Source organism: Phascolarctos cinereus, unplaced genomic scaffold, assembly GCF_003287225.1.
Source record: "Phascolarctos cinereus isolate Bilbo 61053 unplaced genomic scaffold, phaCin_HiC Scaffold_9;HRSCAF=440, whole genome shotgun sequence".
Classification (NCBI taxonomy): domain Eukaryota; kingdom Metazoa; phylum Chordata; class Mammalia; order Diprotodontia; family Phascolarctidae; genus Phascolarctos; species Phascolarctos cinereus.
In genome coordinates this window covers 103,741,539-103,755,614 of record NW_027556402.1, presented here as the reverse complement: position 1 = coordinate 103,755,614, position 14,076 = coordinate 103,741,539, and the positions used below count along the sequence as shown (strand labels likewise).

At 43.7% G+C, this 14,076-nt stretch overlaps 1 protein-coding gene across 1 annotated transcript in view; it reads left to right on the top strand.

Annotated features, from left to right (window-relative positions):
- The first annotated feature begins 233 nt into the window (after positions 1 to 233).
- The window catches only part of FHDC1 (FH2 domain containing 1), a 57,863-nt gene continuing 44,020 nt past the window's right edge, over positions 234 to 14,076 (top strand). Inside the window, 3 exon segments of the mRNA XM_020994107.2 lie at positions 234 to 672; positions 9,289 to 9,630; positions 9,632 to 9,916. Of these exon segments, the coding sequence (XP_020849766.1) occupies positions 9,439 to 9,630; positions 9,632 to 9,916 (477 nt within the window). The 5' untranslated portion in view covers positions 234 to 672; positions 9,289 to 9,438.

Below are 14,076 nucleotides of genomic sequence, written 5' to 3'. Positions count from 1 at the left end.
GGTAGAACTGCATTGGAGAGGGGAGCGATGGCGAGGTAAGGACTGCCGGCGGAGAGCCGGGGACAGTGCTGGCGGGGGGAGGGGGTGGGGGAATCCAGGCTGGGAATGGAACGACCCTGGGAATTCACACCCCACTGCCTCCCAGGAGGGGCCAAACTCAGGTCAGGTCAGCGCAGTGCAGTGCGGCTCGGGGCGGGAATAGGGGCTGGTTTGTGGCCAAGACAGAAGGGAAACAGAGCCCTGGAAAGTGGTGGCGGGGTCCCGGCCGTCCTTCCGTCCACGCCCAAGTGGGCAATAGCAGAGGGAAGAGTCTGTGGCCCTAACTTGACCTGCCCCCACCCCACCAGCGCTGCGACATCGACTTTTACCACCGCGGTTCCTGCTGTTCCCGAGTCAGGGACCAGGAGCTGGAGTTCGGAGCTCCCCCGAGGGCTGTTAATCCCTGTGGCTGCGAGGAAGCTGCGAGGCATCTAGCTTTTCTTTACACTTCACCTCCCTCCCAAAGCAGAGATAGCAACGCGACGGGGGAAAAGCAACAGTGCATCTGCAGATTGGAATCTAGTCCCATCTCCTCCTCCCTCCACCTTCCCTTTTCTGGAAGGAAAGAACAAACGAGCGCGAATTCTTCCTGAGTCCGAACACCATTTGGTTCTGCTGCCAGACCTGGTTTAGGTTGGTTGTGTTGTGGTTGGCTTTAGACCCTGGGGCTTTTTTGTTCTCTTCCATATCCTGGCCCCCCCCCCCCAACCCCGCTATCCTCCCTTGCATCCCCGGCCAGTCCGAAAGACTTGGGTTGGAAAGGTTGTTTGGGCTGGAGATGGGAGCTATTCCGAGCGCACTGTGCAACTTTCTGCGCGGAAATCGGCAGTTACACTTGACTCTTTTCTCCCTGGAGCTGCATGCCCCATGCTCCCAGCGCCGCAGAGCCCCGACGACTTCCATTCTTGGAAGTGGGTGCGGGAGGCGGGGGCGGGGCGCGGGAACTCTGTCCTTAGGATATTGATGAGGCGGCGCACGCTTTTCTGGATTGATTGGGCGGCTCGGAGTTAGAATTTGGAGTAGTAAGTTTACGTTGGCAGAAGTTTGGGTGAGGAGAAGGGTGGGGGTAGGAAAGAGGGTGTGTGTGTGTACGCGCACTAAATCGCCACCCACTCCTACCCACCCAGTGGAGATGGAGGAGAACAAGCTCTTTATTGATTCCTCCTCCTGATTCATCGGTGGCGAGCTTCCCGCGGGTATTCGTCCCCAGGCTTCCTTCTTCACCCCACCCCCAGCCAAGCCCCTTAGTGAGGGATGCTGGAAATGCTGTCTGTTCCTCCCGGAGGAGCGAGCCTTTCTCTCTGCTCCCCGAGTAATCCAAAGGGAGGCGGGGGGAGGGAGGGGGGCGAAGGAGCAAGGGGCGGGGTAGACGCAGCGGTTAGCTCTCTGCGGGATCGGCGCAGCCTGGGAGCTGCAAAGTCGCGAGTGTGCATTGTTAGGGAAGGTGGTGAGGGACCCTTCACCTTCTCCTCTACCAAAGAGAAAAAGAGACAAACACCGAGACTTCCCCCCCCATGCCCCCACGACACCTCACGTGGCGCTTGCTGCGGAGGTGGGGGGGTGCTGCTCCCACCTGGCGCTTAGCAGGACACCCTCCCCCCCGCTGGCAGGAGAGTTCCTTGGTGCCCCCCCCTCCCGGGATGGAAGCTGACCTGTAGGCCTGGCCCAGTTAGACTGGAAGGTGAGGTGGAAACGACGAACCCTGTCCCCTTCCCCACTCCACTCCCCCCTCCGCCCAGCCCAGGGCTGCCAATTCCCCTACGGGCATAGTGGGAGGTTGTGCTGGAGAGGAGCCCCGGCCCAGCGAGCTGCTGCCCCCAGACCGACCCCCCCCCCGAGCACGCCGGGACCCGGAAGACCCAGGGCTCGGCGAGGCCCGCGCCCCTAGTAAAGGAGAGAGAGCTGGATGGACAAGAGGCCATGAGAGAAGAAAGTCCTTTCCCCGGTGAGGCGCCCGGTTTGATTCGGATTTAGCTGCTGCTGATACTCCCACTTTTGCTTCGGGGTTAGGGACGTAGGGAGGGGTGAATTCCTGGTTTTGCTCTCACCCTTTCTAGGGGTTTTGGAAAAAAAACACTTTGCAAACATCGAAGCGAGACAGAAATAGTGCGCCCCCCCCATCTTTGAAACGTCTGCCTAGAGCGATTATCCCAGGAAGCCGGGGCTGCCCGCTGGCCCCTGGCTTGATCGCCACCCCAAATTGGCCCTGCGCCTTTCTCTGTGCGCGGGTGAGTGTGTGAGTGTGTCTATCTCTTTGGAGCAAGGACTCCCCCACCCTCTGTCACCCCTCCCACGTGAGACCTTAACGCCTTCGAGAAGCGATCCGGCTTCGCCAAGATAACAAACCCGCCGAGGGAAAGAGAGAGGGAGAAAGTTGACATCATAGGGCGAGCAGCCGCCATCGCTGGGGTCCTCCCAGCCCCCAAGCTCTTGGTCGCAGCTGGCGCTTCCTCGGAAGCAGACTCTGTCCAGTTTGGGTCACCAACTTATTCTAAGCATCTCATCCTTCCCTCTTCCCCGGATTCCGAGCGAGCGCCCAACTCTTTTCCGGGTTATCTATCGCCCAACAAGTTATGTATGGGTCTGGGCTTGTGCCCACCCACCAGTTGTGTGGGGTTTTTTATCTGAATGAGTTGCCGGTGTTTGTCGCTGCTGCCGCTGGGATTGGTCACGAGATGCTTCATTGACTCCTTTGTGTCGCTTTTATTGAGCTCCAGACTTCGGAAAGCTGCTCTGCTGGAATGGTGAGCGAGCCAGGAGAGCAGATAGCTAAAAGCACCACTCTGAGTGCAGGAGTTGGTATGCACTTGAGTTCGAGGTGTGGAAAGATTGGCTGCTTGAGGAAGACAGATAGCTAGTAAATATGGGATCACCTAGGAAGCTACTGTCTTTACAGAGTGGCTTCCAAGAAATACTCTTGGTTGCCCCCTTGCTCTAGATTTCCTCTCCTGCAAGCATCTGTTTTGTTCAGCGAGTACCTCTCTAGTGTACTTCCTTTTGGGAAGTTTTTTTTTTAATTGACAGTCAGTTTTGGAATATTTAAATAGAGTTTTCTTTCCTTTCCCTCTCTAGGAAATGCTTAGAGTGTCACTCAGCACGCTTTGTGAGATCTCTGTAGAGTTGAAACAAAGAGAGAAATTGAAACTGTAATATTCAAAATATAGGCGTCTCTCTTTTTTCCTGTCTTACTTTTCCAGCATTAGGCATCTGTTAAGATGTTTATGTTGTACATACAGGCTTAATATGTTGACCAGTAACACATATTGCCTTGAGTTGAGTTCTTTGATTACTGAGCAGAGCAGTCCAGGTTTTTTGTAAATATACCCAGAAGAGTTGGATGTGGCATCTCTGTTGCAACTGTTGCAGTTGTAGTGAAGGACATTCCCTGCCTAAAAAGTTGGGGGTGAGTGTGTTCTTTTTCCAATATAAACTGGCATGGAATGGGAGCAGAAATTCTACTTCTTCACTTCCTTTCTCCCTTATCTGTAAAAATCAAGAGCTGTGTTTTTATGCACCTGAGTTCTAATGGAGCTTTTCTTTCTTACCTCTTCAGCTCAGATTTTGTTTCTTTTCGTTTATCTTCCAGATGGTGTGAGCTGACCCTTTTTGCCACCCTCTGAATCTGTCATTTAATGAGATGATGGTGCAAGGTTTTCTTATGGTTATCTTTGGCATTATTCTTTATCCACCATCTTTATTGTCAGAGGATATATGATAGGCTGAGCCTACTGACCCAGCCTAGACGTGACTGACCCCCTTGGAAAAAAGCCTTTGAGCCGAACTGAGCATCATTAACACTTTATTATATCAGGGTAGCTAGGTGGCTCAGTGGATAGAGCACTGGCTCTGGAGTCAGGAGGACTTGTGTTCAAATTTGGCCTCAGACACTTGACACTAGCAAGTCACTTAACCCCAATTGCCTCCAAAAAAAAAAGTGTGTTATGCCTAACCTCTGTCCTAGCCTGTACATTCCCTTGAAAATATCAGAACTTCACAAAGCATTATTAGCCCAAAGGATAGTATTGGCTCAATAAGTAGGTGAGAACATTTTTTCTTCGGAAGGTAAAGATTAATGTTCCCTGAAGATCCTTCTGGCAGTATTTGTTCTGAGGCCCCTTGTTTTTTCCAATCTAACCAGAATCTCAGTAAAAATATTTTTTAATAGTCCCTAAGTAAAATTTGGCATAGCTGAGAGCTTGAACTCTACTTCAAGGGCAACCATTGTAGAGAAGAGTTCTGGGCTTGGAGTCAGGATAGCTAAGCTAGGTTTGAATCCCTGTTCAGACACTTATTAGCTGTGGGCAAGTCAGAGCTTCTCAGAGCCTCAGTTTCTTTATCTATAAAATGGGGATAATGATACTTACATTACCTACTTCACAGGATTGTTGTGAGGAAAGTGCTGTGCATACTTTTCCATATAGACATGAGTTACTATTTTTATCACACCAAGAGGGGCCACTCCTAGAAACTGCTTCTGTTTGTATGATAGATAAATATTCAGGGTGTTAGAAGAAAAATGATCATCTTGCCTTAGAAGACAATCAGTGGTAGGCTGAAACTTCACCTTGTTCTGTGAGTTGTTCTGTAAACATAATGGGCAACCTTGTCCAGAGTCTTCTTTGCTGTAAGACCCTAACCTGGGGGTGGGGAACCTGTGGCCCCAAAGCCATCTGTGCCTTCTGGGTCCTTGGGTGTGGCCTTTCGACTAAGTCCAAGTTTTACAAAACAAATCCTTTTATTAAGGGGATTTGTTCTGTGAAGTTTGGATTCAGTTAAAGAACTGCACTTGAGGATCTCGAGGACCACAGGTGGCCTCGAGGCTGCAGGTTTCCCACTCCTGCCCTAAATTGTAGAGGTGATATTATATATACAGGTTTCTCAGTGTGGCTTGAAGAGATGCCTCATGTTTTCCAAACCAGACAGCTGCTAGTGTATTCCATGTTCATAGTGAGCACAGAAAAACAAGTGATATACACTATCTATATAGAATCTCTTTTTATCAATTAAAGTACAGGTATATATCTCATCTGTAGAGAGTCAGATCTAATAATGAATACTTTGAAGTATTCAAAAATATATAATCTTTAGAAAATGTGCTTAGGTGGATGCTTTCAAGGTGAATTAGAGAAGTGTTTGCATATATTTAGATTATGAGAGGTACCCGAGTAAATCAGTTGTTCTTTTGACTTTAGATCTTGTAAAGACTTCTGAAGCCAGTTCTCAGAGTGTCAGGGCACCTGATTGCAGAGTGCTTTACTTAGTCTCGCCTGCACAATGAAAATCCAGTTCTCCTAAGGTCAGTCAAGGACCCTCCAGCAAATTAGTACCGCCATCAAGTAGCCTTCACATTTTAGCTAATCATTACTGGTGAACTAGATTCATGAGAAGGTTCTGGGATTCATGTGCGTGGCCCAAGGAGAAAAAGAATATATGCAAGGTACAATGTCGTAAAAGGTTATCTCCTTTATGCTTTTGGGAGAAAAGTTATGCTTTGTCAAGTGTGGGACCAAGGAGTGATACCAACCACCTGATGCCTTTTATCCATCCTTTCGGGCCCTTGAGAGTAGGGATTATTTCATTCTTTGTGCCAGTGCCTGGCGCATAGGTTATAAATTTAATAAATACCTACTGAACAATTGGTTGGCCATGGGTATTAGAAGTTGTATATGTGTATATACTCATATTTCTCTGTCTGTTCTTTATTGTCCTTTTCTAGACCTCCTTCATCGCAGGTGTGTGTGTGTATGTGTGTGTGTGTGTTTTAATGTCCCCATTGTGCATGTGGTCAAAAGTAAGTTAGCTTTTGATTTGAGGGTGTCAAAGATTTCATTATGTTTATTCTTAAGGGCAATAAATTCTATAAATGGATACATGTGGAATATATCAAATAGAGGGGAAAACTACAATGAATGGGATGTTTTTTATGCAAAGTAGTTTTAAATATATTGCAAGGATGATCTGCTGAAATTGCCTGTGCCTTCTTGAAAAAAGAAGAGTTCAAATATAACTATAAACTGTAATTGACAATGAGTCATTTGCTTTAGGGGTGCCAACCATGACAATAACATAGCTATCATCTTAAATGATAATTCAAAACACTTTATTAAAGAGTCGGATACATCTCAAGTGACCTATAAGTGTGCTTGGAATAAATATTAACAGTTTTGTCCATGTAAAGAAATTAGGTTTGAATATTTTCTAGATTCACAATATCGTAGTCCTTAGAGGTAGAGGCAGGAGGTTGGGCTGTCTAAGAAAAATTTATATTCAAGTGGTTGTGTAAAAAGAAGGCACCCATGTTTGTGATATATTGAAAATCTAATATGTAGTCATGAGCAATGAAGAAATAAACAAATCTAACATTTATATACATCTACCTTCCATACATCTAAATTATATACATGTATACATCTAGTTGCCAATAGGGCAATCCTGTTTTATATTTGTAAACATAATGAAGTAACTTGGAGTAGAGGATAGGGAGCAAGTCTCAGGAGTCAGGAAGAACTGAATTACAATTCTTCCTCTGACCTACACTAGCTGTGTGACCCTGGGCAGGTCACTTAATCTCTTAAAGACCTGAAGTTGCAGAGTATCTAATCTGCCCTTGTAGAGAAAACTTTCTCACTTGTAATTCTCTTTAATGAAATCAAAGATCTGGATTAAAGAAAAATCTATCAAATCATAAACTACATTTTAAAAGCAAATGAAATTACTGTAAAAAGTAAGAGAAATGACACAAAGGACACAACTTAAAGACAACATTGTATAAACATTTCTTGCTGTTTGATTAAATGATGTGATTTATCAATCTGGAAATCTAAATTTAGCTTATGCTACCTATGCTTAAGCAAATCGTATCTGACAGGATAGAGTTTGGTAACTGATGCTTTAGAAATACAACTTTTGGGGCAGCTAGGTGGCCTAGTGGATAGAGCACTGGTCCTGGAGTCAGGAGGGCCTGAGTTCAAATCTGGACTCACACACATGACACTCACTAGCTGTGTGAGTCTGGGCAAAGTCACTTAACCCCAATTACCTCACCAAAAAAAAAAGTACAGCTTTCTCTTATTTATTTGTCTATTTTTAACATTCATTTTTTAAATGAATCCCTTCCACCCGCCCCTCTCCTACCCATTGAGAAGACAAGCAATATGATATCAATTATACATATGAAGTCATCAAAAACATTTTCATATTAGCCAGAAGCATAACTCCTTAGTAACAACTCACATTTACATTGTGCTTTAATGTTTGCAAAGCCCTTTCCTCACTGGGAAAAAATCAAGTGTGACTAATCTCATTTTATAGATGAGGGACTGAGAGGTAAAGTGACTTGTCTAAAGTAAGTTAGGGAGCTGGGTGAGGTTGGCACTCAGGTCACCTGACTCTAAATCCAGGGCTTTTCCCACCATAATAGGTTGGTTTTCTTTATGTCACATTACAGGGAAGAAAATTAAAAAAGATTACATGTAGTCCTTGGACATGATTTATTTTGAAGGAAAAATAACATGCTGAAATAGTAATGTTGAATCTCCCCAGCTACACTTGACTCAAGATTTTTCCACCTGTACAAAGTTTCTTCTTTCCTTGAATCTTTCACTTGCCAGCATATTTACTCAGCCAGGAAAATATTGGTTTTCTATTCCATTTTTTTTCACACTAACATTACTAATGATCAAAATGGGAAGCAAAAATTTTAAAAAGATAATGCCAAATGGAAGTAAAGATTAACAAGATAAGTTAGGAAAGTGTTTGCTGTGCATTAAATATGCAGTACACTATTTGTGATGTGAGTGACCATGCCCTGATTTTATGTAAACTCCTTGAAGGCAAGGAAATTGAGAGAATTTCCTAACTAGAAAGGACCTTAAAGATTGTCTGGTCCATTGCTGATTGTATCCCTGATTATATCACACCATTAGCCCCAAACCTTTTGCCATGCCATGATTTCTGAGGTCCTCCTAAGTCTGCCTTCCTACCATCTCCATCTACTTTTTGCACTCTGTATTCTAGCCATCCTGGGTCCTTAAGCTATTTTCTAAATCCATCATGTCATTTCCTGCCTCCATGCTTTCTCAGGAGCCATTACCACTGCCTTGTGGAAACTTCCTTTTTTGTTGGAATTGTCTTAAATGACACCTCTCTTACAAAGCCATACCTGATTCCCCTTAACTGAAAATATTTGGTACCTCTTCAAATATTCCCATAGCACTTTGTCTGGATATGTGCTTTTTTGTCCCAGCAGTCATTTTCCCCCCTGCCCTCTTCCCCCTGCTAGTAGACCTTGAGCTCTTTGAGATCAGGGTCCTGATTACTTAAAAATCTTTGGGTGATTGTTCCTTAAAAATGATAGCTGTTTAATAAAAACTTTTATAAAATAGATGAATATCTAGTGTATTTTTGAGTATTTAAATATTGACTATCAAGTAGAAGGGAGAGGGCCAGGGGGGTCAACATCCTGGTGGATCCCTAAAGTTTATAGTAGAATCCAAGAACCTCAGAATGGGCAGGGATCTTAACCTTAGACCTAGAAGGTTCTAACATCTTTATTTTAAAGAGGAGAAAACTGAGGTAGCTCAAAGTCACCGAGGGCTACTTAGTAAAACAGCCAGGACTAAATTTGGATCTCTTCACTCTCATAGACCTAGATGGATAAAGGAAAAGGTGGGCTATGAGGACTTGGAATAAATAAAATAAGATTGGCCCTTTGAAGCCAAGCTGGGCTGTTATTTTATAGCTTCCTAAGCCAGTATGTAGTCTTTTGCATACCAGTTAAAGGTGCCATGTTTCCCAAGGATCATTATGGAGGAACTGCTATCTATACATACTGAAAAGCACATGTTTTCTGTAGGCCCAAGGCCTACATACCTTCCCCAAAATTCTAGAACAGATGGGTGAGCATAAGTAGTTTATAAGTCATATGGTGAGTAATAGGGCCCTCCACACAGTAGGCACTCAATAACTATTTGTTGATTGATTAAGAGCAGGAATAATGGATCAGTAAATGGAATTCATTGCAACATCTTTGGCTGCCTTCCAAGGGAACTAGGGAATTATTATTCCTAGTTTACATATTGCTTTTTGCAATTTGGGTCATGTTGATCATCAGGGATTTTGATTTCAATTAAAGACAAACAGACAATTTAGGGAGAGCACATGTTTTCTTGTAATTGGGTGGTATGGGGGGGGTGCTGTTGTTAAAACCTTTTCTTGCACTGACTATAATACTTTTTTTTATTGCTGCAGGTTGGGAAGATGACTCTAACACTTGTGCTTTTCTCATGGATAGTTGATTAGAGTTTGGAAGAGTATGACGGGACTGGCAGTTCCATTGTTGGATGTTTCAGGCCATTCCTCGAGAACCAAGAAATTACCTCCCTTCAAGGCTGCAGTACGATGCATGTTATGAATTGTGTCTCCTTGGCCAGTGAAAAAGAAAATGGAGATCTCTCTGCTGCAGCTGGATTAATGATTGGGCAAACACCACCCCCACCACCGCCTCCTCCACCCCCACCACCACCACCCCCTCCGCCGTTGCCATGTCCAGACAATGGATGTCTCCCTGTTCCTCCCCCACCGCCCCTGCCAGGGGGGTCCTCCTGTACCACCTCCCCCTCCAGGACTACCTCCTTCTTATATGAATGGACACGGCCCCTTTAGTAAGAAAAAGAAAATGAGGAGTTTTTTTTGGAAAACAATTCCAGAAGAGCAAGTTCGGGGCAAGACCAACATCTGGACGATTGCTGCGAGACAGCCACAGAAGTACCAAATTGATACAAAGACTATCGAAGAGCTCTTTGGGCAGCAAGAAGAGACCAAATCCCCAGTTTCTAGGAGAGCTTCAAATGCTTCCTTCAAAGACACTAAAGAAGAGGTAAGAATGGAGCCTGGAGGAATAAACCTCCACCACTGTCTCCACCCCCACCCCCACCCCCACCCCCACCCCCATGGGCATGCAAGCACGAGCTCTTCCAGTGTTTGCCACCATTCTCCTGTTTCCATTAAGGAAAACCTAACATTTGGCTAGGTGATTCCTCTACCTTGTGGATCCACTGGTGATTTTGGCCTTCGTCACTGATAAGAGAGTTCATTTTGTAAGTTGTGTTGCTTTTGCTTTTGCCCTACTACTCTGTAGCATCATCACATAATAGAAAGAGCATTGATTTAGAAGTTGGGAGTCCTGGGCATTGTCATCTATGGGATCTGTGGGACCTGTGGGATCTTGGTCTCAATCTGTAAAATGAGGGGGTTTGATTAGGCAACTTCTAGAGTCCCTTCAAGAACAGACATTCTATGTTCCAATGGCCTATGGCCAGCCTGTGGCGAAGCAGTACTTTTCTTTTCTTTTTTTTTTTTTTTTAGTCAATGGGGTTAAGTGACTTCCTCAGGGTCACACAGATAGTAAGTGTCTGAGATGGATTTGAACTCAGATCCTCCTGAGTCCAGGGCCAGTGCTGTATCTACTGTACCACCTAGCTGCCCTGGAATAATGCTTTTCAACTGAAAACCATAATATAGAGCTTAAGTCCAGTAAGTTCCTGAACTTCTTCTAGCATTGTATGGAAATCAAAGATACTTAACCTTTCAGAATTGGTTGGCCCAGTTGCTCTCAGATGCCATCTCCTCTGTTTTGTCAGGCATGCCCCAGACTTCCTCAGAGCAGTAAAGCACTTGGCTTACACCTTTCTCCTGTTATCTGTCACGTACGCGTCCCTTTGTTTTATGACTTTTTGTGCATATGTCATATTCTCCTCCCGTATCATAAATTTCACAAGGACAGGGACTATATCTTCTTTCAGTTTTCTGTTCCTCTGGTGGCTGACTCAGTGCTCCCAGGGAGCAGTGACTTCAGTGTTTGTCGAAGTAAATGTTGGAGCAATCTTCTTGCAGTCTTTTCCATTCACTCCAACATGCTTTAGGATTTTGCTGTGATTTCTCCCTATCCTTCTTCTCTTGCTATCTTTCAGGCAATTTAAGTAAGGCATTGGGAAGCTATTTGAAAACAGAGTCTAAAGGAAGTGCATTTTGCATGTCACAGAGAGTGAATGGTAAACATGGTAAAGAATAAGAATTTTAAGGAAGTGAGAAACTATAGCAGCCTGTAGCTGTCTGTTGCAGATGCAGACTTAGGAACTGCAGATGTAAGGACACAGTTAGTCATAAAAAAGAATGAAGAATTCTACTTATTAAATGGAATGGTGGGGTAATTGAGAATATTGCATCTTCACTAAGGATAAAAATGGATGATGTCAAGTCACTTCACCTTTTATCTGTTAGAAACAAGGAAAATGGGTCAGATTTGGGGCTGGCAAGATAACATTTGGGTACAGTCTGGAGAATGCAGCAGGAGTGATGTACTATGCGTCATTGAATTTTGGGGCTAACAGAGTTGACCTTTTTTTCTTTTCTGGCTTAGAAACTCATTAACTTAGAGTAGCCAAATCCATACTAGGCCAATAATTCACTTTGGAACTCTTGTGTGATTCTGCTGTCTGACCAAGGTTTAAAAAAGATGCTTTATTACTAACTTAATATTGAACATCAATGCAACTCATTACACTTGCTCTGTAACGATGGGCATTTAAATTTCAAAGCATCAAACATCATAACTTTTTAGGCTCTCCCTTGAGGACTCTATCAGGACTCTATCTATTCATTTGAATTTATTTTTCTCTTCTCTTCTGATAGTGTGTGCTCTCTTCTGGTCCTGCTTTTCCTCTTTTGCATTATTTCATTAAGGCCTTTGCAGGTTTCACTATAAGCCTCATACTTGTCAGTCTGAGTTACATAATAGTATTCCATTGCATTAATGTACTACAAGTTATTTGATTTTTCCCTTGTTTTTTTTGACATTTAGGTTGCTTCCATTACAGATAAATCTCCTGTGAAAACCTTTGAACAGATAGTTCTTATTTTTTTCAATAATACTTTCTTGGTTTATTCCCAGTAATGGAACTATTGGGTCAGATGATTATTTTTATAGCTTTTTCTGTGGTCAAGGATTTTTTCTTAAATTAGAAACTGTAAACTATACCAGAAGTGTGATTGTTAAGTAGGTCATTATTATTTGTAACACCTACATAGTAAAACCTAGAGACTTTGGTTTGGGTTAATACAGGTTAAGAGACTAAATTAGGCATTAGGAAATTGCTAGAAGAAATCTTGGTGCCCGAAAGCCCTTACCTTTTTTCATTTCTTTCTTTTCGAGAGCAGGGACTGTCCTTTGCCTTTTCTTGTACCCTAGCTAAGACATAGTACCTGGCACTTAGTAGCGCTTAATAAATGCTGATTGACTGATTTGTTGACTTTAATTTTCTAAGAACTAGCAAATGATTTCATCTTCAGTTCCCTCACCTATCCTTCATCAGAGAAACAAAAATACTTTAGCTACAGGACTTCCACACCTGTAGATCCCCTCATCATTTAACATATTCCTTAGCTCCACTTAGCCAGGAGCAACAGGAAAACTTAAAATATTGGATCTATGCCATGTTAAAATTAGGGTACACCTCCGAGGGAAGCACGTGATTGGCAGGAAGTGCTGGAGAAGACACAGGCTACTACTCTCTCCTCTGGTTTTGCAAAGAATGTGCTTCATTGTTTCTGAAGGGTGACTGGCAATTGAGTCAGATTGGGTGGTGGCCATTGTGGATGGGAGAAGACTTGCCAGCATTGCTCCCACAAGGACCTGATTGATTCTAGCCTATGGTGACTCAGGAAAAAAGCAAGTCACACATTTAAGCAAATAAAATCTAAACTTTCAATGAGTCACCCTTAAATTCACTCTTAGTATCAAAGCTGTAGGAACCCTGGCTTCCATCAAAGATTAGCCTGTGTTTTTGTTCCTGGTGTGAATTACAATTTGCTTGGGATATGTCCAGCTCTAAAATTATGATCATATTGGTGACTGCATTGGCATCTTAAGAACAGCAGTTTTGGGGGGTGAGAATCATTAGAAGCAGCAAACAGGTAGGAAGCCCACAGACTCTTTTGTTCCCGTATATTCTAAGGATAGAAAAGTTTGAGAACCACAGGATTAGAAGGAAGGAAAGGGGAGTTGTCATGGATGGAATAGTGGCATAAACACCTGATACCCCAGTGAAGGCCAATGCTCAAGCATCCATTTGCAAGACACAGGTTGAGGGAGAGTTTACCCTCATTTAATTTCTTACTTTTTGACAATTGCTTCTCATAACTTGAGTGAAAGAAGAAACTGTGTAGGGTGGTGGAGGCAGGAAGACCATTGTCCAGATCTCACCTCTGACACATGATAGCTTTGGAAGCGTGAGCAAATCACGCTTGTGTTGTCCATAGCCACGACAAAGCAATCTCAGGTCAGAACCTCTCTCACCTCAAGGTTTTGAGTGAAAGCAGAGCTGGAAAAAGGAAAATGGTACTTTGATTGTGTAGTCAAAGAACACATAAGAAGTGACTCATAAGTTGGCCTAAATTTAACTACATTATTTAGCCAGAAGTGACAGGTAGGGGCTGCTGCCAAATTATAGATCCTTTCTAAAATATAGTTTCCCCATGAATATGGCCAGTGACACATACATTGACGTTTTATGCACTTTGTTTTTTGAGTAACAAAATTATAGATTTAGACCTAGAAGGGACCTTAGAGATTCTCAGAGCCAATACCCCTCCTTCTACAGATGAGGAAACTGAGACCCAGAGAGGCAAAGTGACTTGTCCAAAGTCGCACCGCTAGTAAGTGGCAAGACCCAGGATTTGAATCTACTTTCTCTAGGTCTAAATCCTGTGCTTTAATACCACGCTTGGAAATTTTGGTGAAGCACTTCCTGTGTTACCCTTAGTGAGAGATGTTACATCATCACAGCCTTGGAAGTTGTAACCTAGCAAGGATAGGGAACTAGCTGACTAGCTAAACAAGGGCGCTATCAGCAATAAATCTTCCTTCTCACATGCTAGGTTATCAAGTACGTCCAGGGTTGCAAAGCAATAGCTCTTAACCACCTATACTTGTGATCTGGAGAATGTGCCAAGGTACGTGCTAAGAAAAGTGATAGATTC